The following is a 27160-nucleotide window of genomic DNA, read 5'->3' as shown; positions in this document are numbered from 1 at the left end:
CTCTGTCAAATAATGCCTGAACTAGTCAGAAAGTATTGCCATTTTTTGGTGGAAATTTGATGAGACAGTATGTTTAATATTTTTTTTCCTCTCCTCGGAAGCATGAACTTTTACAAGTTTGTGTGGTTTCTTGCAGGGAGAAAACCTAGGGCATTGTCTAGGCAAGTGCTCCACCGCTGAGCTATAACCATCTCCCCACCCTAAAAGTGTGAACTTTTTAAATGACAGCCCTCTAACCGATACAAATAGTGTTATTCAGATTTTAATATGTAATCTTTTTCCTCATAACCTATTTGACTTCATCCTGTTCCTGCCAGTAGGTGCATCCATTAGCCATAAACATGCTACCCTGCTCTCTGTCTGTCTTGGGATTCTGGATATAAAACAGATACTTTTACATCTTACAGATAGAGAGTGCTTGAATAGTCTCAGTGACCATGTGCATTTTGCATTTTATGCCTAATAAGGGAAAGAGAAAAGCCATGACTTTTAGAATAGAGAACCGAAGACAGATCATTTGTAGACGTTTTTCTTCCTCCTTTGCACAGTTGAAGGGGTCCTAAAAATGTATGACAGAACATCACAATTATGTTAGTGGTAAATGGACTGTGGAGGTGACCTCCAGATGTCTTTGTTATGTCTAAGTCACTGATACACTTCGAAAAAAAACATTTAGGTGACTATGTGCTTTGCACAGGTTCGTGAATCACCCCACTAATATTCTTATACCTTTATTTAAAGGAAACGTTGTTAATGCATCTGATGTAAATCATTCATTCTGTAATAAGACTGGACATTTTACTACCTTCCTGATGTATCCTTTTGCAAGTTTAAGTTGGTGATTTTTTCATTTGGGGATTTTTTTTTAAGCTGATGCATCTTTATTCATATTTTTGGTGCTGCTTTTGTCATCTACCAGAATGACATTTTAAGATAGTAAGAAAAGAGAAATAATTGATGGGATAAGATAAACACTTGTAAAATAACTGACTTTAAAATTATGAAATAGCTATGCTTTATTATTCAAAGTAAATTATTGTATATTGAAAAGTACTTTTAATGAAGTCACTGAACTGACAAAAGTGGTTTTAAGGAGTTCTATTCCTGAACTTTGCTCTTTCTTTTCAAACACAGTGTTATCTGGAAGAGCCTACAACATTTGGATAACTTACAAACCGGCCATTAAATTCTCCATGTTTAAAGGGAGATTTTTTATTGAATACTTAACAATTTAAGTTCTCCTTTTTAATATCTCATTGAATTCTTAAAACTATCCTATTGGATTGTTACTGTTATTTACCCTGTTTTGTGGATGAAATCGAGGCACATAGAGCTTAGTGGTATATTCAAGGTCACACAGAGAGAAGGGCTGGGATGAAGTTCAAATGTAATTAATGTAAGCCCTGGGACAGAACCCAATCTCATCCACTTCCTCTCTGCTGCCTCCCTTGCAGTATGCTGCGTTGCCCCATTGCCATTTGGGCTCAGTTTATTTCTTCCTATTCTTTGGGGTGTGTGTGTGTGTGTTGGTACTGGGATTGAGCCTAGGACCTTTTAAAAAGTTGATTCATAGGACAGGTAGGGTGACAGTTTCAGCGCTTCGAAGACTAGGCCCCTCAGTTCTAGGCCATCTGGAAAGAGTTGGCCACCCTCATCATGCTCATCAACCCTGTCTTTGCATCTGTCTTATTCCTCATCCTTTAACCATTGGCATGAGGCTCGGTACTTAGATGTGAGGGTAGAAGTCATATGCAAGTCAGGATTTTAAGATATGTATATATTGCTTAATATTTTAAAATGTGTTTATAGTCTTTTCCCTGACCTGGGGGTTGAACTCAGTTCTCCTAGGCAGTGCTAGGCATGTACCCTGCCAGTGAGTTACATCTCCAGTCCTTTTAAATCTTATTTTAGACAAGGTCTTGCTAAGTTACGCAGACTGGGCTTGAGTTAGCAGTTCTCCTGCCTCAGACTCCGAAGTAGGTGGAATAACAGGCGTGCAACCACACTTGACTGGTTATACGTTTTGACTCTTCTGTATCCAGCCATTCAAATTAGCTTTGTCAGAATGTGGAGAAATATTGCGTGCTGTGATGTTCCCATGAAGTGCTTTTCCATACATATATATAAAGCATGTGAAGAGGTTTTGCATAATGCACCCTAAACTAGATGTGAGTGGAAATGGAATGAGATAGAAAATGCATTTACATCTTGTCCAATACAGTATTATTATGCATTATTTGAAATTTTATGAGAATTTTTATGTATTATGTTGATTTAAAAGATTAATATTTTTAAATTTTTATTGCACCATTTAAAAATACATGCAACCATTTATATAGTAAAACAATAAGCATACTTGAAAAAATTAAGAATAGGGCATATACATTTTTATTCAGCAAACCAAGAGAAGCTTTGGTACATACTTCTCTCTCTTACAAAGGCAAATTAGGGGAAGAAAGATGACAGAGTGGTATTTGAAAGAGAAGAAAAAAGAGGGAAATCAAAGGCATGAGAGAAAAAGACAGACCAGGGCAGATAAAAAAGATAGTAGGAAGAAAGAAGACAGACTTTCTTGGTGTTTCTGATTGGATTTGGTGTTTAAGACTTACTGTTTGAGTAAATTAGCCTTGGTTTCTAGGTTCTAGTTGGTAGGGAAGATGCAAGACCGAAAAAACTTTTATTTTTAAAAAGGTTCAATAGTATATTTAAGGTGTGTTCAACTCTATGTAAAGCCTTAGCTTTCTGAAGTGTGCTATGCCTGAAACATGATTGAGTTTTTATTTCAGTTGGGCAGCTCATTGTAGTGCTACTATAAAGAAAGACTTGTCTGCTCTAATCTTTGCTCAGGGAACACAGCTTACTTAGCTGTGTTGAATGCCCATGACGATATGGCAGAGAGTATGATGTCATCACATTTCATGTTAGTGTGTTCATGTCCTTATGTGGAATGCTGTTTTAAATTTGATACTGATTTTAGAGTTCAGGTAAGTACTTTGAAATGTCATCACATTAACTAGAATAAAAAAGAAAAAAATTAAGGAATAGAATAAGTATCCACACCTTAAATACAAGTTTATTATTTATCCTGCTAATATATCTTTTACATTTTTATAGTTTTTCTGTATAAGGTTATATAATCTCAGCTCACCTATGTATCCTTCTGTGAGGATAATCATAGCTTGAGTTCAGATTGGCAGAGAAGTGGTCAGTTATGTTGTTATTTGTAATTGTGCTGTGTTTGCACAAAGTCTTGCCCTGTTTGCCTTTAATAATTTTCAGTTGAGGCAGATGGTCTTGCCACTTGGTTAGATCTTTAAGATTCTCTTTGGTGTTTTTGAGTTAATGGGTTCAAAGAGATTCCAACTTTCTAACATTTGTGCTGTATATTTTATTAACTTTTGAATATTTGACTTTGATTTTATGTTTAAAAGAGTTTATATTTCTTTTTTACAAAAAATTGCAAAAGAGAATATCACCTTATCATATATAAAATAGAATTTAGTTTTGATTTATGGCCACCACCAAAATTCTGTAAGTGAATGAATTTTGTTACAGCAATAGATTCCCAAAAGAAATTGTTAAAAACCATCTGTATATATGCTTATCTCTTTGGGATTTTTTAAAATCACATTTTATTTGGAAAAAAGGATTAATATTTGCTTTGAAAAGCTGATTAGGTTTTGGTTCTCAGAACTTATATGCTCATGGCTCTTAAAACTATACCATCTTTCCCACTGGCTTAAAAATTGGTCATTTCATCATCATGAAAGATTTTATGAAGCAAATTTCCTTTTACACATGAAGATATGGGGCTGGTAAATGCTGAAAGTTCTCTTAACTATAACTATGTTCTTTTTCCAAAATACTCTACTCAATATTCAAAATTTTTCAAAACATCATTTTCCTATTTTTGAAGACTGTGGAACAAATTTTATCATTTTTCTTAAAATGCAGTTGGAGAATTTGATGCTGGATAAAGATGGCCACATAAAAATTACAGATTTTGGACTTTGCAAAGAAGGGATCACAGATGCAGCCACCATGAAGACATTCTGTGGCACACCAGAGTATCTGGCGCCAGAGGTAGGCTTTGGTTCCTTTCCTGTGAAAAGGAACATCGACACTGTGTTTAGCAAAGGCAGCCATTTAAGCATTTTTAAAAATTGAATACTTACTACTACCTTTACCTACACTTCAACCTGAATCAAATTGAATTGGCTTTGACTTGTTTAGTGGGCTATTTTAGGGCCAAGGTTGTGTATAAATTAATGAACTTTATAAGTGCAAGTAGAGTACATCAATTTTATATGGTGACTATGCATTTTATTTTTTTGTTATGCCTATTGCTTCATTTATTAAAATGTAATAATTCAATAATATCAGCAAAAATGTTTTGAGCTTCATAAATTGTCTTGGGCTTAAGAACAAAGACTACAGTGATTATTGAATCTTTAATGTGAGATTTCATACTTAAATGTTGGAAATTATTTTGTTGGGAGACTGCTACACCTACATTTTAGGGTTCACATCAGTGGAAGCTCCAGACTAGTGACTCTGTGCTAAGGGTTCAACATTAGTTCCTTAGTTTATTCAACAAGTATTTATTGTGTGTCTGCCATACGTTGTGCATTTTACTGTAGTTTTAGGAAACTTATTTCCAGGGAAGAGACAGAATGAAAAGAAATAACATGGTACCCTAGGCTCCCTAAAGGGAAAACAGCAGATAACAAGAGGACACGGGGTGGTGGCTGTTTGCTGTGCTCCGGTCACTGTTGCTGTATAGCAAACTTCTCCGTGTGTTACTGAGTGGTAAAATGCCACTTGGTTTTATTGTGGATTTTCTGCAGCAAGAGTGCAGATGGAAACAGCGGAGAAGGGTTATTTCTGCCCCACTTGTGTGTGTGGCTTTAGGCAGAAAGACTTTACATTGAGGAGGTGACTCCGTGGCGTGAGGCTGGAATCGTCTGGAAGAGTCTCCTCTCACGGGCCCCATAGTTGCTACTGGCGTCCCTTGGCACGTGAGGGCTCTGGACAGCAGCATTCAGTGCAGCCTCCCGTGTTTTCTTACTATGGCAACTGTGAAGTGGTCTGGCTCTGAACCTGTCAGAAGTTTAACATTTCAAAAGTGTATTTTCATAGTAAATTTCTTATAATTAGAACATAATTCATACGCCATAGAATTCAGTCTTTTAAGGTGGGTTTTATTTTTACTGTAGTCACAGAGTTGTACAACCTTCCCCACTACCTAAGTACAGAATATTTTCATCTCCCCAACAAGAAACCCCTGTACTCATTAGCTCCCCAGCCTCTTCCAAAGGCAACCATTAATCGACTTTCTGTCTGTTTAGATTTACCTATTCCCAACATTTAATCAAAGTAAAGTTGCATATTATGGTCTTCTGGCTTGTTTCTTTAGAAAATTGTTTTCAAGGTTCATCCATGTTGTAGCATGCTATTGCTACTCCATTCCTTTTTATAGCTATATATTATTCTATTGATACTTAGCATTTGAAAGGTGAGAGAACAGAAGATGCCATTTTTTAACTGGCAGAGTTGGTAGAGGTAAAATTAGGTCTGTCGGTTTGTCTGACCCTAAAGCCTACTTTTACTTTTTGTTTTGTTTTGGGTTTTGGTGGTGGTTGTTCTATTGTTGTTTGAGACAGGGTTTTGCTGTGCAGTTCAGTTTGGCCTTGACCAAAGTCTCTGGGTGACCTCAAATTCATGATCTTCTTGCCTCAGTTGCTCAAGTGCTGGGATTATACAGGCATGCACCTTTACACCTGGCCTACTTTTACTTTGTTCTCTATGTGCACATTGGCCCAAGAAAGTCACAGTTTCAAAGCCACTTACAGATGTAAATAAATGTAATTTTAAAAATTCATGCTTTGTTAACCACCCAGCAGGGAAGGGTAATCAAAAGAAATTAGGAAGTAGAATAAATTCGCAATGATACTGGCATGCCCTGTGTTATCTAGTTACTCATGCTGGTTTACTGTAGCAGTTTTTTTCATTGAAGCCTAGGAATTAAATTTACATTTCAGAAATGTTGAGTTATTGTAAATAAGTGCTAATATTTAAAATATAGTAACTTTCCAATTATTTTTTGTCAAAAATAACACTTTCTCTGCTACAAAGTCTAGAGTTTAAAAATATCTATTTTTGTGGTTGAATTAGGTAATATTTTAGAACCACTCTTCTTTGTTTATTCAAATACAAGATCATATTTTCTAGAATAGGATTGTTTTTGTGAATTTCATGAAAAACAAATTCTTTGTTTTGCTGGAGTTCAATTACCCTTACTATACATTTCCTATGAATGATGATATACCACATTTAGAATACCAAAATTAGTTGTGTCACAATTAAGGGAAATTATTTCTGAAGAAGATAAATATGTCTCATTTCAGAAGCAGATGATCTCCTAAGAAAACAAGGATACTGTTTTCTATGCAAATATCAACTGATGAACAAAACCAAGAATTTAATGCAAGAAGAGTCTAATTGTTTCTAAATAGAAAGTTTACAGTTCACAAGAAATTATCAATTTCTTTTTAAAAACAAGAAAGCATGTCTGTATACCTGTTTTTAATATTACAAAGGTTTTTGTCTTTAAGAAAACAGCTTATGTACCCACCTGTGTTTGAAACACATCAGTTCATAATTAAAATCTTGACATCATAAAGAGATTGATCATTGGAGATATTGCCTGTGGAGGAGAAACTTGGAAACAACAAACTTCTTATATAAATTTTAATAAATACCTACATCATATACTGCATTGTTAACTCAGGGTGCCTCGGAAGTGTTTCCCCGTACTTGAAAAACTAAGAATTTAATTCCTATATTCTTATTTCCACTGTGGACCATTTCACTGAAGAACACACATTTATTCATTATTTATTGAGTATTTATTAGGGGTTGGGGTTTATGTTAGGTGTTAGGAGTACAGTGAGAAGTGTTTTCTGTCACCAGGTAGCTTGCTGCTTAGTAAGGTGGCAAGATGTGGCAAGTAGTTCCTGTGCTGGTGTCACGGACAGTGCAGTGGGAGGAAAAGGAAAAGTGTTTACGCTTGCTGCGAAGGCCTGGCAGTCCTAAATGGGCAGCAGGAGGAGAGCGTAGGCGCCTAGGAGGGCAGTTGGGATGCAGAGGGTTTGGATTGGGTCCTGTGGGTCAGGGAAATTCTCTCCTGCCATGGATGCCAGGAGAGGATGCAGTGGTGTTCAGGGTCAGTGTCAGAGAGGGACTGACGGGAGCTGAAACTGAGTGGGGTGTCCTCACTTCTTTGAACCTTGCAGTTTCTAGTACATACTACTTACTAATGTCAGTCTTTCTTGATAGCAAGGTAAGTGATAGTTCTGTATATGATTTGGAATACTTTTTGGACAACTCCTTCTCTTGTGGATGATTCACTGTCAATATTTTCTCTTCTGCTCTTGTAGAAGAATTGTTCACATGATATGTAGAGATCTTGCTGCAACCTCTGCTTCATCCAACAGTGGTATTCTTGTACCTTTTGTTTTTAATTTAGCAGGAATAATTTTTGTATAAAGATAGATGGAGGATATTTCAAAAGTACTATAGAAAAAAGCGTTAGAAATCAGTTCAAAGCCATCTTATTAAATGTGATATTTAATACAGCAGATATTTCTTAGTATTTCTTACAGCAGATTTGTCAAGAAACTTGTTTTATTTTTTTTTAAACTTAAGTTTTAAATGAACTCAGCTTGCTTCTTGTGGCAAAGACCATGTCATATATGGAAAAAAGTTTTAAATATTCTAGCTTAACCTCTCCTGATGAAGAGTGGGGCTGACAGTACAGCCTTCCAACTTTAGTAGTCATATTAGATCTTTATTTTATTTATTTATTTATTTTTGGTACTGGGGATCGAACTTGGGTCCTTGGGCTTTCGAGGCAAGTGATGGAACCACTGAGCTAAATCCCCGGCCCCTAGATCTTTATTTTTAAAGAAGAAAGACTGGGGCTTTTCTCACTGTTGTTGGTTTTTAAAAGATTACAGAGACCTTATCCTAGCAGGCATATAATTTATGCATTTACTGTGCTACATATGTACAATTCCATTTAAAGGATAGTTTTAAATGAGAGTGTTTTTACTCTTTTTTACATTAGAAGAAAATAAAACTGACCCTGTAATAAATTATGGAACATAAGCTATCTTGAAGGGATTTTATTTTTGTAATCTATACACTTAGAAATTATAAAAGAAATTAGAAATCGTGTATAAACTCTTACTGTTAAATTTTATTATTTGGTTTGGCTTCTATGAATCCAAACCATTTTATGCAGTGCTAATTATTTAGAGTCTCAGCTTTGCTCTTGAGTTAGCAGTACCTGATCAACTTTCCGACTGTAAAACAGTTTGAAAATCAAATGTAGCTTACATGCAAGACCCAACAAAATTAAAAGTGTTAAGTACGTTTTGGCAGTTCACTTTTATTATGCCCAGTCCTCAAATGTACTAGCAGATAATCATCTGAATGTTAGTTATTTTTCACATGCTTATGTGATCACACAAAAAGTACATGCTAAAAAGAAGCAGATGGTGACAGATGGGGAAGGTTGAATAAGGTGGTTTTGGAAACCTAGAGAAATGCACTTCTGTAATAGTGTAAAAATAAAAATTATTTGATAAATTAGAACTAACAAAAATTGGGAAGAATGACTTGATTGTTGGGAAATTTAGAGTATGTAGCTGTAGTAACTATTGAAGGAAAAAATATCTAATTATATCTAAGTTCAAAGTGATTTTTCCCCCAGTGGCTGAAAATGCGGTTTTTGATGCATTCTTCTTAAGTTTTCAAAATCTTAGTTTGAGAAAGCATTCACCTTATGATTTTTATTCATTTTTCTTTAGAAACCTAAGTTTAATATCTCACTGAAAATATCTGAAATACAATATTTTGAAAGTTATTTTTGATACAAAGATTTGTTTTATGGTAATAAATCTTAATACAAATGGAAATTAAATTCTATATAAATTTGAAATCAAAGATACTTATTAACTTCCTAAGAAGTTAGTAAAAGCAGTAGTAAAGACTAGCATGAAGTATGTAGTTGGAGAGAAGAGTTAGACCCTAGCTTGACTGAAATCTATTAAGCAGAATTGTACATGTACTTTAAATCCAAAGAATAAGTGTAAAAGATGTCATTTTGTGGACTCTTTCAATATTATTGTTTGGAAATGTTAAGAGAAATGAATGAAGCCAAAATTAGGTATGTTTGGATGTTTAATCTGCAGGTGAAATTAGTAGCATATACAGTTACATTTTATTAGCCTATGGACAGAGTTCTGTGTATTCCTGCACATGGTGACATTAGTCTTAGAATTTCTAAGCATTTTGTGAAGAGAGTTGTTTTAGCCTTTCTAAAACTTGTGTACAGTTTTACCATTTTATTTAATTATACGTAATTCACACAACCTCTGTCCTCCAGAGGTACTTTTGAAAACCTTCATCTTCCTGGTATTTCTGAAAAGGTCTTATCCCCTATATCAAAGTGAAAATTAAGTTTACCTGATTTCCTTTAGGAGCACAATGATTAGTTCAGATAGACGTTTTCTGCTTTATGGTTAGAATTCATATTTAAGAACTGCCATATGAGTGGCTTGTTACTAGATTGAACATGCGCGATTTACTTGTTTGCTGCGGTAGTACTTTTTACTGTTTTGCAACATTAGCATCATCTCATTTTGTCCCATAGTTAGGTATGGTTGAAATGTGAACTAGAATGGAATGCGTGCTTCTCAGTGTTCATAAGTAGTGGGTTTTATTTAGAATCCTATTAGTTTTTATAGTAGCTGTTTTTCACATAAATTTCTTTTCAGTGTTATATGATATTTGGCTTTGATATATTTGATATGATTCTAGGCAAAACACAAAGTTTAATTTTAAATTCTCTGAAGCATAAGAACATATATATATAAAACTACCCAAACTTGGGACACTAGTGATTACATATAGTATTTATAATAGCTGACCCAGTTTCTTGGACTTGCATAGTGTCTGTTGCTTCAGGATAAAAAAGAAGTATAGAAATCTGTGGGAAGATCCGTGTGAGTGTGATTTAATCACTCTTATTGTATCCATTCAGCTGCACTGGTTCAAGGATTTTTCCTCTCTAGCCTGAGTTTACTTTTGAAAGTGCAATGTAAGCTATATGCATTCTAGGAGAAGGAGGCCAAAAGGCTGAGGATATTCCAGTTCATGGTAAACGGCTAAGTATTCTCTCTTAAGCATTATTAGAACAGCTGAGAAATACTTATAAAGTACATGTTTATGAAGAAACGATGGGGAAACCATGAAATTATAATTATTATGAATTGAAATACATATTTGTCTTAAACTGCAATCTTTTTTAAAGTCTGAATTAGGATATTTGTCAGGCATTACTTTTTAGCAAATACCTGTGAAGCTGAGAATGTATAAAGGGCTTCCATAAATGATAATATTCCATATAGATCTCATGTATTAGTTACCTGAAATATAAGGTTTCAAGAAAAAAAATTTTGGGGGGTTAGTAATAAATTGGTTCATCCAAGTTCGCAGTTTACTTTCGCAACATAGGTGTGCAGACAGTTTGTTTAGATGTTTAATTTTTTCCCCATCTGTTCTGTCAGGATTATTGATTGAGCAGTAAGCCACTCCTGGGTACTCATAGCCTCTTTATAATTGCTTGTCTTGGGAGCATTGTGTGTCCTGGCCAGCAAGCTGGGTGAGGTGTCCCTTCCACCTCTCAGTAAACCCTAATTAGAAACAGAATACTGGGATGAATGTGTGGTGTTGTGTTTTTTTGGTTTGGGGTGGGTTTTTTTTGAAAATGTCTGTTAGCCAGATAAGTATTTACATTAGGAACATTAATTAGTGATATTTAAAAATATATAGTTTTTTATTTAATATCATTGTTTGAAATTAGTCATTGTTTAAGAGCCTATTGATGTTTCTCTCACCTAGCTGGTTTATAAATGGAAATATCTTCATCAGATGTTACCAGAATATTTAATATTAAGTAATATTTACTGTGGCCTCTTTGAATCTTAGGTTTTGTTATATCTGAAAGTAAATTGGAAAATTGAAACTAAGTTCTTTTTTCCCTAGACTTTGTACTCTATTTAGGTTTTGGTTTGATGCGACCTCTCATTACTTTTTAACATTTGTATTTCTTTCAGTGTTCCAGATTCTCTTGTCCTTTATCTGTTTGGGCATTTGTGTTAAATGTAGGTATAAAGTACAGGTACATCCAAGGTTGTAAAAGACAATAGGAAAAGAAGGAAATACCAAATGTCTGCATTCATATCTAAACTTTGAGTGTTATTTTAAAAATCAGTAATATTGATTTTATGGGAAAGAGACACTTAGACTAATTTATCAAGATAAGTCTTTTACTGGATGATTTCTCCAGGAATATGTTTGACCCGTATTTATATACAAATTATGTTATGTTTTAGTGGAGTTAAAATGTACTTTATCATTGTTGTGCTTCTACTTTACATCACCATTTATCACGTCCTTGTCTCAGCCTTTATAATAATCGTGAAATAACCTAGCTTTTTTACTAGGGAAAAAAAATTATGAGTCACAACTCTTACGTTAAAAAGTGTATATTTTCTGTGTTACTATAATTTTAGAAAAAGAAATGCTTTGAGTAAGGGAGAATTATCTTCCAAAAGTAGTATGAAAAAGGCTGTTGGAGGGCTGGGGATTTAGCTCAGTGGTTCTGTCACCTGCCTCGCAAGCGCAAGGACTCGAGTTTGATTCCCGGTACCAAAAAAAAGGCTGTTGGATTTGCAATCATTTGACTTTGGATTTCTAAAGGATTTCACAGTATTGTGTTTTAAAATCGTTAAGATTTAAGGAGATAGAAAGGATATCTGAACAGTGGGAACATGTTGTATATTATATATCCACATGCAGAATATTGTAATCACCTGTATTTTTATTTCTTGTATTTCACCTTACAGCTGTTTGAAGGTAGGAGGTGAACAAAAAGAAAAAAAAATTTTCTTTTTAATTGATAGGAAAATCCTTTAAAGTAGAGAGGGCGGCTTAGTTGTTAGGATATTTTCTCCTCAGCAGTGCTTACAGTTACATGTCAGTAAGACAATACAGTACATCAGTATTGTTCACTCCAAAGTGATACCGCAAACAGTTTTAATTATAGCATTGTACATCAGTGTATCAATCAAAGCATGTATGTTCAGAAGCAAAACCAGTTTGAGAATCAGTGTTCATTTTACAAAGCTAAATACAATATATTTTATCAAACAGATTTTTTAATACAGTTTTATTTTTCAGTTATTTCCCTTCAAAAATGAAAAAAAAAACAAAAACCTTTCTATGTACTCACTTTCCCTTCTGGCTGCACACCAGGTATTTAAACAAAAATAAAGGATTGCCAGTTTTGCCAGCTGGGGATGAGAACCCGGCTGGTGAAATGTGGGTTTGGGAGGCAGTTAATCCAGCTTTTATGCTTTTTATGGTTTTATGAGAAAAAGAGGTTAAAAACCACATTTGGCTCCTTTTTGTGTATGCCACTGTTTTGTTGGTGTTATAGGAATGCCGATAAAGATTAGACTTTTCTCCTTTGCTGTTAGTTTAAAAAGCTGTATCGATTAGATAATGGCCCACAGACAGTACATTCTCCTAACTGGCCACAGGCTGGATCCTCAGTGGTCAAAAGTTACTGTGACTGGGGCTGGGAATTTAGCTCAGTGGTTCCGCCACCTGTCTTGCAAGCGCAAGGACCCGAGTTTGATCCCCGGTACCAAAAAAAAAAAAAAGTTAAACAAAAAGTTACTGTGACTTTAAAATGGTGTGTACAGCATCTCTTTTAACATAAGAATATATGATGTAGAATTCTTTATGCTCCTTTATGTTATCTTGTTTTTATTTAGTTCTTATTTTACTACAAACAAATTGAAAATTGAAATATTTTTGACCAATGATGAAAACTAGAATTTGCTGTCTTCCAGAAAATATTTTCTTTAGTTTGTGATTAACAAAAGATTCCTGGAAAAACAATAAGTGCACTTCCCGTGGTTTACCAGTGCAGTTCCTAGGCTTTTCTGTGTGTGAAACATTGACAGTATTGAATTAAAAATCTTTTCATAGTATTCTATGAATAGATCTTTAAGTAACATGGATTTTCCTTGAAATTTTATTCATTTTAAAATCTCCTGTCTACCAAAGTGGCCTTTCATAGTATTTATAGGTAACCATAAAGTAACTGTCAAAAATATCACCTGCAATTCTGTGAAATTGCTAGTAAATTTTAAATAACAGTCAGTGACATAATCTTCCATAAAGTATTTGACTAATCCAATCTAAAAGAGTTTGGAACGTGACAATTTTGTTATCAAATTTTCTATTATATCATGTTATATATATATGTCTTTTTTATTCGATGAAATTCATGCCTGTGGTTTTGTTGATCTGTTTTTCCCAAAGCTTGAGAGGATCAAATAAAGTAAGCATTAAGATTATTCAAATAATTATTTAAAATAAAATATTGGAATTTGCAATTCCAAAGTAAAATATTGGAATTTGAGAAATATCCCATTGAACGAGAAACCAAGTTTTACCTGGGGCATATGTAAGTTGCCATGTTGCAATGTAAACAGGTTGCTGTAATATAACCAAACTGATACTTTCATACTATTTTTTTACTGAATTTATTTTGCATCCAGTGTATTTTGGGAAACAAATATAAGGACATACACCAGTACATAGTTTTTGTTGTCTTTAATAAAAATTTTATTGAGTTACTGAGGCTTTGGATACTAAAGTTTATTACAAACCAAACAATAAGCCTTATATTTGCTTCATTAATTATTTTCTGAGCTTAAAAATATGGGGGCCCAGAGAAGTTTTCAGATTTATTTTAATGATTGTCATGCCTTGTACTCCCCATTGTTACATTGTTTGTTACTCCTATCTTTTGCTGATTTGTATTACAACTTTCTTTTTTTTACTTAGGTCTTAAAGCAAGAATGTGTAAGGTGCATTGCATGTCCCATAGTCACCACAGTCCAGCTTTAAATTGTTACTTAAAGTCAACGTTAGTGGGCTCAGGATGAAAGATTAAGTAGACCTAAGAGAAAATATGCAAATATGCTAACATTTTTCATTTTATTCCTATATACTTATTTACTTGGGTTGTGTTTTTCTTTTTTGTTTTTTTGTATCACAGGTTTGTTTTTTGTTTTTTGTTTTTTTTTTTAACAAAGACCATTTCTGGATATATGTTGAATATTCCACATATTTGGTGTGATTTGTACCTTTTGTAGAATGCTTCATAGTTTAGAGGTTAAGATCTCAGACTGACTGTAGGCTTTCCAATTGGGATGCATTTTTTATGTAAAACCCTTATGTCTAATGAATAGTGCTTTAAAATTAGTATGTAATGATTAATCGTTTTGCTGATTTCATTTTAGGTGTTAGAAGATAACGACTATGGCCGAGCAGTAGACTGGTGGGGTCTGGGGGTTGTCATGTATGAAATGATGTGCGGAAGGTTACCGTTCTACAACCAGGACCATGAGAAGCTTTTTGAATTAATATTAATGGAAGACATTAAATTTCCTCGAACACTCTCTTCAGATGCAAAATCATTGCTTTCAGGGCTCTTGATAAAGGATCCAAATAAACGGTAAGCCTCAACACTCAGTTACTGATAAATGTGACTATAAGTTGTGATATGGAAATTATTTCGACTTTAATTCCAAGAAGTAATGTGTTTGATGTAGACATCCTCTCACTGAGAATACTGACTTATTTTTAACTATATAATATAGAACATTTAAAAAATTTTATCAACTGTTTCCTGACTTGGAAATTTTATGCAGATTTAACCGCTAAAGACTTTGAGAGTTTCATTATGAGCGAACAGTTTCTTTGTTGCACAGCTGCTTGACCTTGTGGGCCCAGGAGGGCCTTTATATTTCTGGTGATTTACATTGTAGAAAGAATAGACCTGTTTCTGTTCTTTCCTCCAACTTCCAACCTATGATAACATATTTTTTTATTTTTTTGTCATCTGAAAATATTATTCTCTATTTTCCATGCATGACTGAAAGGATTGAAAACAAAGAAAAAAACAGAACAATTTTTAAAAAGACCTTTTACACATTGTATTTCTTTTTTTTAACTAAAGCTATGACCTAGAGTTTTCCAGCCCTTGGAAGCCACAGTATTCTTTGTTCATCTTGACATACATACATACCTTATGTAAATCATGTGAAATGAAAATGTACCTTATATATGAATATGTGGACCCTCCCATCTCTAGAGATCTATTGTATTTCTGTGAAATTCATCTGTGAATTTCTTTGAAATTCGATTAAATCCTAAGCATCTGGAAGATAGATGATTTTCATGTGTTGCTGAATTGTCCATAACTCCTCACACACTGTTTTGTTAGAGTGTTTATTTATGATTGATGTTCAACAAGTATTTATTGACAGACTGAATCAACAAGTGAAGAAATAAATGAATCCTGATATATGGGCTTTATGTACTTTAGAAGTGCTTTATTGCATGTTTCCAGCCTTTAAATTTATAAGGAATGTGACTGTACCTTCAGCAGAAGTAAACAAACATAATAAGAAATACCATTCTTTATTTTGTGAGGAACCATTCCACAAAGGTGTTTGGTAATCCTAACAGCTGAGGTGTGACCTTGTATTTGTAAAATGATTTTTGGTTTCTTTTTCAGGACACTTTGACATCTTTGATCTACCTTGCTTTTCAAAAGCTTTGTATAGCAGATGGGGTAGATACTATTCACATTTCTTTTTGAGTGGGAAACAGAGGCCTGGAGAGGATTTAAGTGATTTGCCCCAGCTCTCACAGAAAGTTCAGGGGGAACAAGGTAGAAAGCAAGTTTCTTGTGGCTTATTTGGTATCTCTTACTTACCTTATTTACAGTGCATTCATTCTGCAGTTGTTCAGATTTTGAAATTGTGTTCCATTTAGTCTGGTGAGGAAACTTATGTTTCTCATTTTATCTGTTTGATTTGGGCTCTAATATTGGGCTCAGTGTCAAGGGCAATAAATTTTAATCCTGTGCTTTTCTGACTCCTCCATGCAGCTGTGGCCACCTTTTCTGTTGTTGCCCTCTTGATCTAATGGCTGGTACAGCAGAATTCTATGATGTTCGTGTCTGTGTCCCATTCATTTGCTTACTATTTCCCCAAGCCTACCTCGTCCATAGCACTAGCATGCAGTAGGTGTTTAGGAACTATTGAGTAAATGGGAGGTGAATTCTAGAATGATATTGGCCTGGTAGTATGTATCTCCAGTCAGAATGGTGGTGTTCTGAAGAAAAGATGTGGTATTCTGAATCATCTGATACTTTCTTTTATAATAAATGTATCAAGCCCCTTCACTGCTGCATTAAAATATAGGGAAAACAAAGAAGAACAAGATGAATAAGTCTCTAGAAATTCACGGAATAATGAGGGACACAAAGCAAATATTCATGGATATTCTGGCCAAACTGTGCAAATTGCTATTGAAATTATTATCTCTGTCTAGGGTATTGGAGAACTTGAGCTGGCTCATGTAGGAGTTGGGGCTGATGTTGATAGTAACTTCTAATATGACAGGTTGGAGATTTCTATGAAAAACCTGGTTGAAAATGTCAGATTAGTTAAAAATGACACAGCCATGCTTAAAAGAAACATAGTGACTGAATATATAGATTTGGGAGCCATGAACATCTTACAGGGAGCTGGAGGCAAGAAAAAAGTGGCAAGGATCAGAATATATGGAGAAGAAGGCCTTCTATAGAATCCTGGGCATCAAAAGTTTAGAGGGAGACAAAAGAGAAAGCCAGTCGAGGACACTGAAAAGTCTTTGGAAACATAACTAAAGAAAATATTATAGTCTACTTCATTATTTTTCCTATTAATAACCTTAAATACTACCTGAAGTTTTTGGTATTCTTTAATGAATTGCTGTCAACTAAAGAGTTGGCTATTTTGCTTTTATTTCTTATTCACCGTTACTTTAGGATTCCATTAGCCCTTCTTTATCTTCCAATGTAGAGTTTATAGGAAAAGCATGACCTCATGCTGCATTCAGTACACTAAGAAGATAGGAATTGTATGGTGTTGCTAATAGTAAAGAATCCAAAGATGGGAATGGTGGCACACGCCTGTAATGCCAACACTCTGGGAGGCTGAGACAGGAGGATTGCAAGTTCAGCATAGGCAAGTTACTGACTTAGCAAGACCCTGTCTTGAAATACAAATAAAATGTGCTGGGGATATAGCCCAGTGAGAAGGCCCTTGGTTCAATCACTAGTGCTAAAAAAAAAAAAAAGAAAAGAAAAGAAAAGAAAAAGAAAATCCATAGGCTCTAAGGATTTAGTTGGTCATTTTCATATTGGACTTTAATATTCTTAGACATAAATAACTCAGTTCAAAGCATAGCGTCTTAAATTTATATTGGAGAGCCACTGACATTGAAATTTTTGACAATTTCACGCTTTGTGGAGAAGTGTGTGTTAACGAATGTCTCTGTTTCTGAAATGGCAATTGAAGATTGTAATCTGAAGCTTTGCACACTAATCATGGATGGCACTATATATATTTGATAAAGATGGTGGCTACATCCAGAACCAAACTATTGAGGTTTGAGTACTGAAGTTTCACATGAAAATGAATAGCTGAGCCTGGATTCAAAGGTTTTGTCTATAAAATGATTATGATTGTCTAGTCCCCATGCATCATCTCAAGCATACTTCAAATGCAAACAGTATTCCAGGCTATCTGCCAGAAAGCTATAAACAATAAAACCTATAATGTAAGTGTAAAAAAGTAGGATAGATTGATTTTTTTTTTATGCAGACTCCTTTGATGTTTACTTTGAAATGTTAAATTCTTTTTAGAAGCATGTATTTAGGTGTTTCTGCTTTTAGCAAGCATTTTGGATCCTCTAGTACTGATCTTCACCTTCCAAGGAGTTTGCAGTCTACTATGGGGAGAAAAGCACAACTTGAAATAGGATGAAGAACAGTGAGGGTGGTGACCAGAATGCTAAGCATTAACTAAATACAGAATTGGCAGGCTGAAGTTTCCACGTATGAATGCCACTGTTATGATCTGATCCATCGGAAACTCCTGTCTGACAGGTGGTTCACTGAAAGAATTCTGTGTAGAACTCAGAGTAGGAGACCTGCTTGTGGGAACCACTTATCGCCACAGATACTTGGGCGTCAGCTGACTGTTTCTTTCCCATCCTGACAGTGTGTCAGTTTCTTATATATAATAATCAGAATTCATTAGACTGTATTTTCAGTGGCTGATTTTCTTCTTACCAAATGGTGTGTTAGAGTTAGTAATTAGTTGTTAAAGTTTTAGGAATTTTGTGAGCTGAATGCTTAATACAAGACATTGTAAAAACTTAAATTTTATAAATACAGAGTCTGCCACAAAAATGTATCCACACTTCAGCAGTTTGCTATACTAATAAATATCTGGAAGCTAATGGCCCCCACTTTGAGCACCTCTTGTAATTGTAGAGACCAAAGGTAATTTGTATTAATCTCAAGTCTCAATAAATTTAGTATTAAAATATTTATACAAATTTTTCTTTGCCTGATGTGTTCCTTTTTTTGATGCATTCTGTACACAAAATAAGTCATGAATAGTAAAGCAAAGGTAATAAATACTCAAAACTCACCACTTCCTAAGAATTTTATTACATTTTACTATTACCTATGTTCCTGAGGTTATGTCTCTATGAAAATAATATGTAATTATAGATAACTACTATGATAGCTTGAAATTGGCCATAGGGGGAGTTTTTACATTGCCAAAACTGGCCAGTACTACACACCTGTTTGATTTCTTGTTTTGATTGTTATACTTAAGAAGGTGATGGAGAAATAGGTGAATGGATAAAGTAAATGTAGTGTGTGTATATGTGTGTGTATATATATATATATATATATATATATATATATAAAACACAGCAGACTAATACCATAAAGAAGTTAAATTTGAGTTTTTTCGTAGAAAAATGGATGCACCTTGAGACCAATGCTAAAGTGAAATAAATCAGTCACAGAAGTTTAAATGTAATATTATTTCTCTTATATGAGAAACCCAAAGTGTAGTACAAATAATTTAAAGTCGATAGGAAATAGGTAGATCTTTTGGGGATGGGAAGGCAATCTAGAGATGGAAGGGAAGGAGGGGAAGTAAAAAGGATTAAGATGGGATATGTACGTGTACCAGCTCCCCACAGCGAATGTCTTTATTATGTGTGGCAAACCTACTAATGCAAAACAAAAAAAAATTTCCATGCTAAAAAAATAAATCATTGAGAAAGCATTAATGGGGCATATGAAATTTAGAAGTTTGTTGTGTCTGCACCGATTACATTGTAAATGGCACACAAGTAGATTCCTTGTCTATTCCACAACTATCAGCCATTCAACAAGGAATTTACTCACATAAATGACAAACAAGTAAAGTTTGACAAATATTTCTGTTGTATCACTTTCATCTTTGACTTTTTATTTTTTATTTATTTTTAAATTTTTTTGTGTGTTACCAGGGATCAAACTCAGGACCTTGTGCTAGCCAGGCAGATGTGGCACCATTGAGCTGCATCCCTGGCCCTCGTCTTTGACTTTAAACAAAAATATCAACCAGTGTTCATGTCAGAACTAATTAGAAGCCATGTGAATCCATAGTTGGCTTTTGTGGTTCAGCAAAAATTAGCAACAGTTCCTGTGAGAATCCATTAACTAAATTAATCTTTATAAATGTTGTTCTTCATATCCTTGGTATCAGTAAAATTTATAGTAAAATTATGTATGTATATAATTTCTCCCAGAGAGCTTGTTATGTTATCAGCTCACATAATTTCTGTGAATAAGTCCAAAGAAAGTGTGATATGCTAAATTCAGATTGTATAGGTTTCCTTTACTTTCTTTTCCTCTTTTTTCCTTATTTTTTTCTCTTCCTTCCATCCCTTCCTCCCTCTTGCTTTTCTATGTTTTTTCTAATTGTCTGATATGGACTATATTAGAAAACACCTGAATTTTATATTGTGCCATATATTATTTAAGTAAATAAGAATGTCTTCAGAAACTAGGAGGGAGAGAGGAGTATTTTTAAACTTTTTAATTCACATTGCATATTGCAAATTGCAAAGCAGATCACATTGTAATATCATGTAGACTGGTGTTTCTGTGGAATTCTTTTGAGATATGGAAATAGTTTAAGTTTATAACATTACTTCATAAATTATTTTCCAGTGAGCTTTAATTGTTCCTAATTTATATTGACAAGGGTACCTTTTGACTTGAGTCATTAAAAAAGGAAGCTAATTTGGAGAATTGATAATGCTGATAGCTAGCATTGTCTGCTAGGTGCTGCCTGTGTTATTTCTGACTTTGCAAAACTAATGTAAAACTTCTTGTTCCTTACAGTATCTCTCCTAAGTACCAAAAGTGGTTGCTTTTTTCAGGTCTGTCTGCAAAATCTCTACTCTTTTCCATTTGTTCTGAAGCTAATTCTTGTTCATAGGACATTAGAAAAATGAGATCCTACAGCAAAAGCTTTTTATTTTTCTGAGTATTTCAAGAACTATTTATTACTCAGAAAATTACACTTTCACAAAAAATTTAACCCATTGGTTTGATATAAATGTTTTATATTCATTTAATTTAATTTTTGTCCTCATAGCCTTGGTGGAGGACCAGATGATGCAAAAGAAATTATGAGACACAGTTTCTTCTCTGGAGTAAACTGGCAAGATGTATATGATAAAAAGGTAGGATGTATTTATGGCATGGTATGTATATATTTTGGCTACTCTGCTAAAAGGAATTTATAGCAAAAACTTAAGTGAATAAATTTAATGATATAGTGATATTTTCCATTTTACTGTGACATTTAGGTGACTATTGAACTTCTTAGCCCAAATTTTTATTTATCATTTGTACTCCCCAAATGCCTCTTGAAATTGTATTCATTGTTTTCAAAGAATTAATCTCTTTTTTTCCCACTTAGCAATTTGGTAGTTCGCCTCTCATTTTTTCTTTAACTGAAAAAAATGAAATATACCTAATGTTACATTTTTCTTCAGGAAAAACTAGCAAAACAATTATAACTTTAAGAATTTTAATTTTAAAGCAAACACTTTAATATATCCAAATCCTCATTGTGAAAGGATTTTAAAGAAATGTAGTTTTTATATTTAACAAAGTAATAATAACTTTATTATCTTAGACTTCTCATTTGAAATAGAACTTTAGTGCCTACAAAATAGATGTTACCAATTACGTCTTTATTTTTTACTATAATCTTGTTACTTGCTCTTACTTTTGTGATTTATACTTGAATTTAGGACATGAAGTCATTGCATTTGTTCCATCTTCTTACATTTTTAGTATTTCAAATATTGTTAGTGCCAGCAGTGATTTTGATATTTTGATTTTTAAATGCTTGTACAAAATTTTAATATGAAATTTTTAGTAATTCATTAATTTACTTAGAATTTTTTTTGGTACTGGGGATTGAACTCGGGTCCTTGTGCTTGCAGGGCAGTGGCCAGAACCACTGAGCTAAATCCCCTGCCCAATTTACTTAGAATTTTTATCTAGTTATTTTTGTTAGTCCATCCATTTCAGTTATTTTAGCTTTCCTTAATATTCATTCTCTGAAATATTTATCCACATTTTTTTAGGGTTTTATACCAGCTATTCTCTGTTAGCTCTAAATAGAGATGGAATGCTATGTGTTTTGAGGAACACAAGTATTTCATTTTTGCATTATGTTGTTGCTATTGGAAATATAGCAAATTTCCTACCCATTTCTTATAACTAAGCATTTAAAATAGTTACACCATGTTTAACCCTTGTATTCAAAGCTTCAAGGCAACCAGTCTCACATATTTTGAGTTTCTATTTTACATTCAAGAGCTGTGGTGTTAGCTTCTTACAACTCTTATGAGAAGCCTGTGATAATTCTTAAATGACCTAAATGTCTATTAAATACATATACACAGTCTGACATCCGGTTTAGATCATCGCTCATGGTCTGTATGACATGGATGCGTACCTTAGGAAGCCCCTCCTGAGCTATGTCAGCACAGCTCAAAGGGACGTGGGAAAGAGCAAGGCCTTGCTGTATCTCCATAAGTAATATCTGGGTCAGAATCAAAGAAAGAAACCACTTATTTAATAGACAGTGATTCAGGCATCAATATGGTATTGCCAACTTTAGGGGCACACCTTTTCATTCTTGTGGTGGTTTCCTTACTACAGTTCAGCTTTTCATGGTAAATGATAGTTTGGCCTGGAGAAAAAGCTCTGAGAATCCAGCCAGCCTAGTAGTGAAGAAGCAAGGCTTGTCCTGGCCCCTCCACTAGGCTGCCACACCTAAAGTGGTCAGCCACCTGGGGTGAATGGAGTCAGAAGAGTCTGCAAGTTGGGTGGAGAGGAGCTCCCAAGACAACGCCTGCAGGTTGTGTATGTGGAGGAATTAGTTTAATTGTTTAAAATGATTAAAAAAAATTGTAAAAGCCCCTTAATTTGAGCAAAGGTGTAAAGGATCTTGCATAAAGAAATACAACCACAAAGTGTAGAGTTTCCATGAACAGTACTGTGCACCAGGTGACTTGAGGGGTCCTGCTTATCAGACGAGGCGCTGGTTTCAGCATTATAGCAGTGCCTTCATATCTTGAGTCTCTTTCTAGAAAGCTAGGAAAATGTGGTAGTTGGATTTGTATCATATCACAGAAAAATAAATGAAAAGAACCAGTCTGACACTGGTAGCTATTTTAATGAATTCAGTTAAAATTCTCATTCTTTGGACAGTGTAAATTAGGAAGTAATTTATGAAATTGAACATCTTTACTGGATCCTTATATCTTTAAAATCTGTAATTTATTCACGAGTGGTCAGTTCATCTCTAAGACCAGGTATTTTATGGCTTTTATTAATGTGTTGGGAGATTTATTATTTTCATTGATTGATTACATAATTATGGACCATTTTTCTAAAAGTTGTGGCAGAAAGACATCTGGAGTTGCCGGTATCTTTAAGGGAGATCTAAATCTCTCTCTAGGCAAAAAAAAAAAAAAGTGAACTAACTTTAATTGCAAGGAGGGTGATCACTACTCACAGCACAGAACTAAAATCTAGACCCCAGTTCTGGTTTGCTTCGTGCCTCCTTTGAAGAATGGGCAAGGCCATTTGCTGGGCTCCCACATAACACTTAAGTCATTTCAGTGCCATCAGGCTTTAAAATTCTCTTTCAGGAAATCTAGTATGAATTCATCTAGGTAAATTCTAAGATTCATATCGATTTTATGCTCAGTTTGTCAACCTGCTAGGATTTTTTTTGTGTGGTTTAAATCTAATGATTTAACAATGAGCCTTCAGATCTGTAAGCACAGTGTATCTCCATTGGTTTTAATTTCTCTTAGTAATGTTTTTTAATTTTCAGTGATTACATCTTGCACATGTTTTGTTAGGTCTATCATTAAGTATTGCATATCATCTGATGTAATGGTATTTAAGTTTTATTTTCACCTGCAGCGAGTATAAAAATACAACTAGTGTTTTATATCAATTTATATTCTGTAAACTTGGACAATTCACTTGTAGAATTCTTTTTGGTAGATGATTACCTATGATTCTGTACATAGATGATCATAATCTTCTATAAATAGAAATATGTTTACTTCATTTTAAATCTTTACGCAGTTTGTTTCTTGTCTTATTATATCAACTAAGACAGTGTTGAATACAAGTAGTGAGAGTGAACAGTCTGACTTTGTTTCTGAAATTGGAGAGAAAAGCATGTTTTTCCATTAAGTTCAATGTTAAGTATGATGTTAATGGCATTAGTGGCAAAAATGGTGAACTCTATAAATAAAGTTGATAATGGTAGTTTAGCTAATGAGCTACAGTAGTTAATGAGCACATCTAGCAGCCAGGTATAGGTTTCTAAATTTCGTGCACCAGTAAAAGGAACCCAAGCTCCTTGATGAAGTGATTGATTTAGGGGCTCATAAGGAGAAAATAAAAGATAAGCCTGAAGTATTTTGTGATGCCAGAAAGTTCAGAAGAGCTTTTTTAAAAAAGTCAGATAGAAAGGAGTCAACCTTGTGGCAAAAGCTGGAACAATTTCAGTAACAATAAATACAGTATTAGATTATTATCCAAAGAATAACATAATCACCCACAAGCCCATGCTTCATAAATAAATGATTGAAAAAAGTAATACTGGGAAGGGACATGTCTTCTTTAAAGATGAGTTCCAGTTAAAGATAGAAGGAGTAAGAGAAGTAGAGAATCCACCCCTAGGACAACAAAGTAAGAATTGGTGCCTGCCGGGTCTGCCCCTGAATGCTAAAATGAGTAGTCTGGGTTTGAGAGGAGATTTGCATAGTCTCCAGGTATCTGCCCCAAACTCTTGTTTACAAAGATAAAAACAATGCCTGGGGCTGGAGACATAGCCCAGGGGTAGAACACTCCGTCACGAGTGGCACGGTCAGTCACTTACCTTACACTAGAGACGCTCTGCAGGCAGTGTTTTCACCAAGTGACCAAGGTTTACGTCACTGGCAGTACCATATCCTGACACCATGTAGCCCACCAGTGATGTGCTGAGGAGAGAATAACACTTGTGTAGAACTCTTCTCCAAAATGATAACCTCAAGATAATCATGAGAAAGCCTGAGGAACATGAACCCACACAGGGACATTCTTCAAAATACCTGGTCAGAGAACTGTCAGTCTCATTCATAATTGGCAGAGAACAGTGGGGGCATTTTCACAGTCTAGAGGAGAGTAAGATGGCATGGTGACTACAGTGTGGGGTCCTGGATTAAATCCTGGAATAGAAAAGTGGCATTAGTGGGAAAAAATGGTGAACTCTAAGTTGGTAATGGTAGGTTAGCTAATATTATTGCATTGATGTTAATTTCTTAGTTTTGATAATTACAGAATGGCTATGTAGGATGTTAAATTTTCAGTGAGGTTGAGTAAGGTGTATGTGGTAACTGTGTACTATTTTTGTAAATGTTCTCTAAGCCTAAAATTATTTAAAGATGTTATAAAATCTGATATTATGAAGATTTTCATTATACCTCTTGAAGAAATTCTGTCTCTAGATTACTGAGTTTATGTACTTATGTGATTTTCATTTCAGGATCACATTTGCCTTTTATAAACAAGGTGTAGGGAGCATTCCCTCCTCATTGGTTTATAGAATCTATCATCTTCCTTGCTCAGTGATTTGGTAGAATTTACCAGTGACCTTACCTAGACATGGAATTTTGATTTTGCCAGAGGTTTTAACGAAGAATTCAATTTCTTTAAAATAGTAATGGGGATGTTGTCATAATGTGTTCAGGAATAAGTTTTGGAATATTGTTTTTTTCAAGGAATTTAACCTAAGTTTTCTGATTTACTGGCTTGGAAATGCATGTGATGTCTCTTGTAATATTTGCAGTATCTGTATTTGATGATCTGTCTGCTATTGAAGATACTGGTAATTCGTGTTTTCTCTTTTTTGATCAGTCTGGCTGGATGTTTATCACTTACTACATTTTTTAAAAGAACTATTGGTTTTGTTGATTTTTTTCTCTATTGTTTTCCTGTGCTGAAATTCATTATTTTGCCTTTTATTATTTATGCTGTTTTTGAGTATACTTTGCTCTTTTTCTAGTTTCTTTAGGTGGGCACTATAGTAATGTTTTGGAGACCTTTTTTTATACTAACATATGCACTTACTACTAAAAGTTTCTTGTGAAATTTTGATATATATTCATTTAAAATATTTTAATTCCCTTTCTGATTCCTTCTTAATTTGATGTTTATTTAGAAGTGTTTTTAAATTTTCAAGTATATGAATTTTGAAGCTATTCTGTAGCTTAATTTTCTTGTGGTTGGAGAATATCATTTTAATTCTTTTGAAACTATCAAGATTTGGTTTATGGTTCAGAAAATGGTTTATGTTGGTATATAAGTTCTGCTTTTAATGTTTGACATGTTCCTCCTAAGATGGTTCCCTTAAGGTAAAAGTATGTCCTGTCAAGATGGCTAATAGTGTAGTTCACAGTCTGTATCCTGAGTTTCTGTCTGCTTGTATTATCAGTTACTAACAAAGATTGGTGAAACCTTTCATTATGACTATGAATTTGTTCAACTTTTCATGTGTTTTAATGGTACTGTTATTTGATGGTTTGGGTTTTGCACTGCTGGGGATGGAAGCCAAGGCCTTGCATATTCTGCTAGGCAAGCACACAGTACCACCAAGCCACACCTCAGCTTCATTATCAGCTGCATTCTCATTTAGATTGAAGATGATTGCGTCTTCTTGGTAAAGTTACCTATTTCTGCATTCTCAATATCCATGGCATTGTTGTTTCCAAAATCTTCCTTTGATACTGATGTAAATGCTCAGCTTTGTAAAAATTTTGTGTGATACATTTTTCTCTTCATTTTACTATTAACTTGTCGGTTAAAGTGGTAGTTTTTAGACACCATGTAGTTTGTTCTTTTTTCTTATTCTTAGGTAATTGATTTTTAGTGAAATACAATGTGTAGCCTATTGACATAGTTTTAAATATATCATCTTGCTATTTCTCTTGTCTACACTTTTATGATTTATTGAGAATTTTTATGATTTTGCTTTTACCTTCTATTGTCTAATGAACTGTGTGTCTTTTTGTTTTAAGATTGTGTCTAGAGTTTGCAATATACATGTTTACATTATCACAGTCTACTTACGCCCATCAAAGACCACAACATATTTCTGTTTCCCCCTTCCATTCTTTACGGTATCATTATCTTCTTTTCCTAAACATTTTTGATGTTATTTTTATATTTTATTTTTACAATTTAATATGCATCACAATGCATAGTGATTATATTTTGATGTCGAGTATATTTTAAAGTGGCTGAAAATACAATATACTTATCATTTTTAGTACCCTTTATATAAGTCCTTTATATAGGCCTGTTCTTCTACTGGAGTTTTTCTTTTTCTTTCTCTTGTATTCTTTTTTCTTTGCCTTTATGCCAAGGCTAATTTAGCTCTACTTCTCAGGCATGAACTTTCTGGGTTTGGAAAGACCTGTGGAAAACAAAAATACATCGGGAGAAGTATAGGGTTGG

At 34.1% G+C, this 27160-nt stretch overlaps 1 protein-coding gene across 10 annotated transcripts in view; it reads left to right on the top strand.

Annotated features, from left to right (window-relative positions):
* The window catches only part of Akt3 (AKT serine/threonine kinase 3), a 259832-nt gene that overhangs the window by 207018 nt on the left and 25654 nt on the right, over positions 1–27160 (top strand). For 8 of the 10 annotated variants that reach the window (XM_004853513.4, XM_087194053.1, XM_087194055.1 and 5 more), the window contains 3 exons: positions 3955–4083; positions 14448–14662; positions 20715–20802. In XM_004853513.4, the coding sequence (XP_004853570.1) occupies positions 3955–4083; positions 14448–14662; positions 20715–20802 (432 nt within the window). The remainder of the gene's footprint in view (positions 1–3954; positions 4084–14447; positions 14663–20714; positions 20803–27160) is intronic. The other 2 variants (XM_087194057.1, XM_021265539.2) reach the window with 1 other exon arrangement.

This window comes from Heterocephalus glaber, unplaced genomic scaffold, assembly GCF_053883595.1.
Source record: "Heterocephalus glaber isolate CG9 unplaced genomic scaffold, H.glaber_assembly_v1.0 deba00001600, whole genome shotgun sequence".
Taxonomy (NCBI): domain Eukaryota; kingdom Metazoa; phylum Chordata; class Mammalia; order Rodentia; family Bathyergidae; genus Heterocephalus; species Heterocephalus glaber.
Note: the sequence above shows the minus strand (reverse complement) of the source record. Positions and strands in the feature narration are given on the sequence as shown.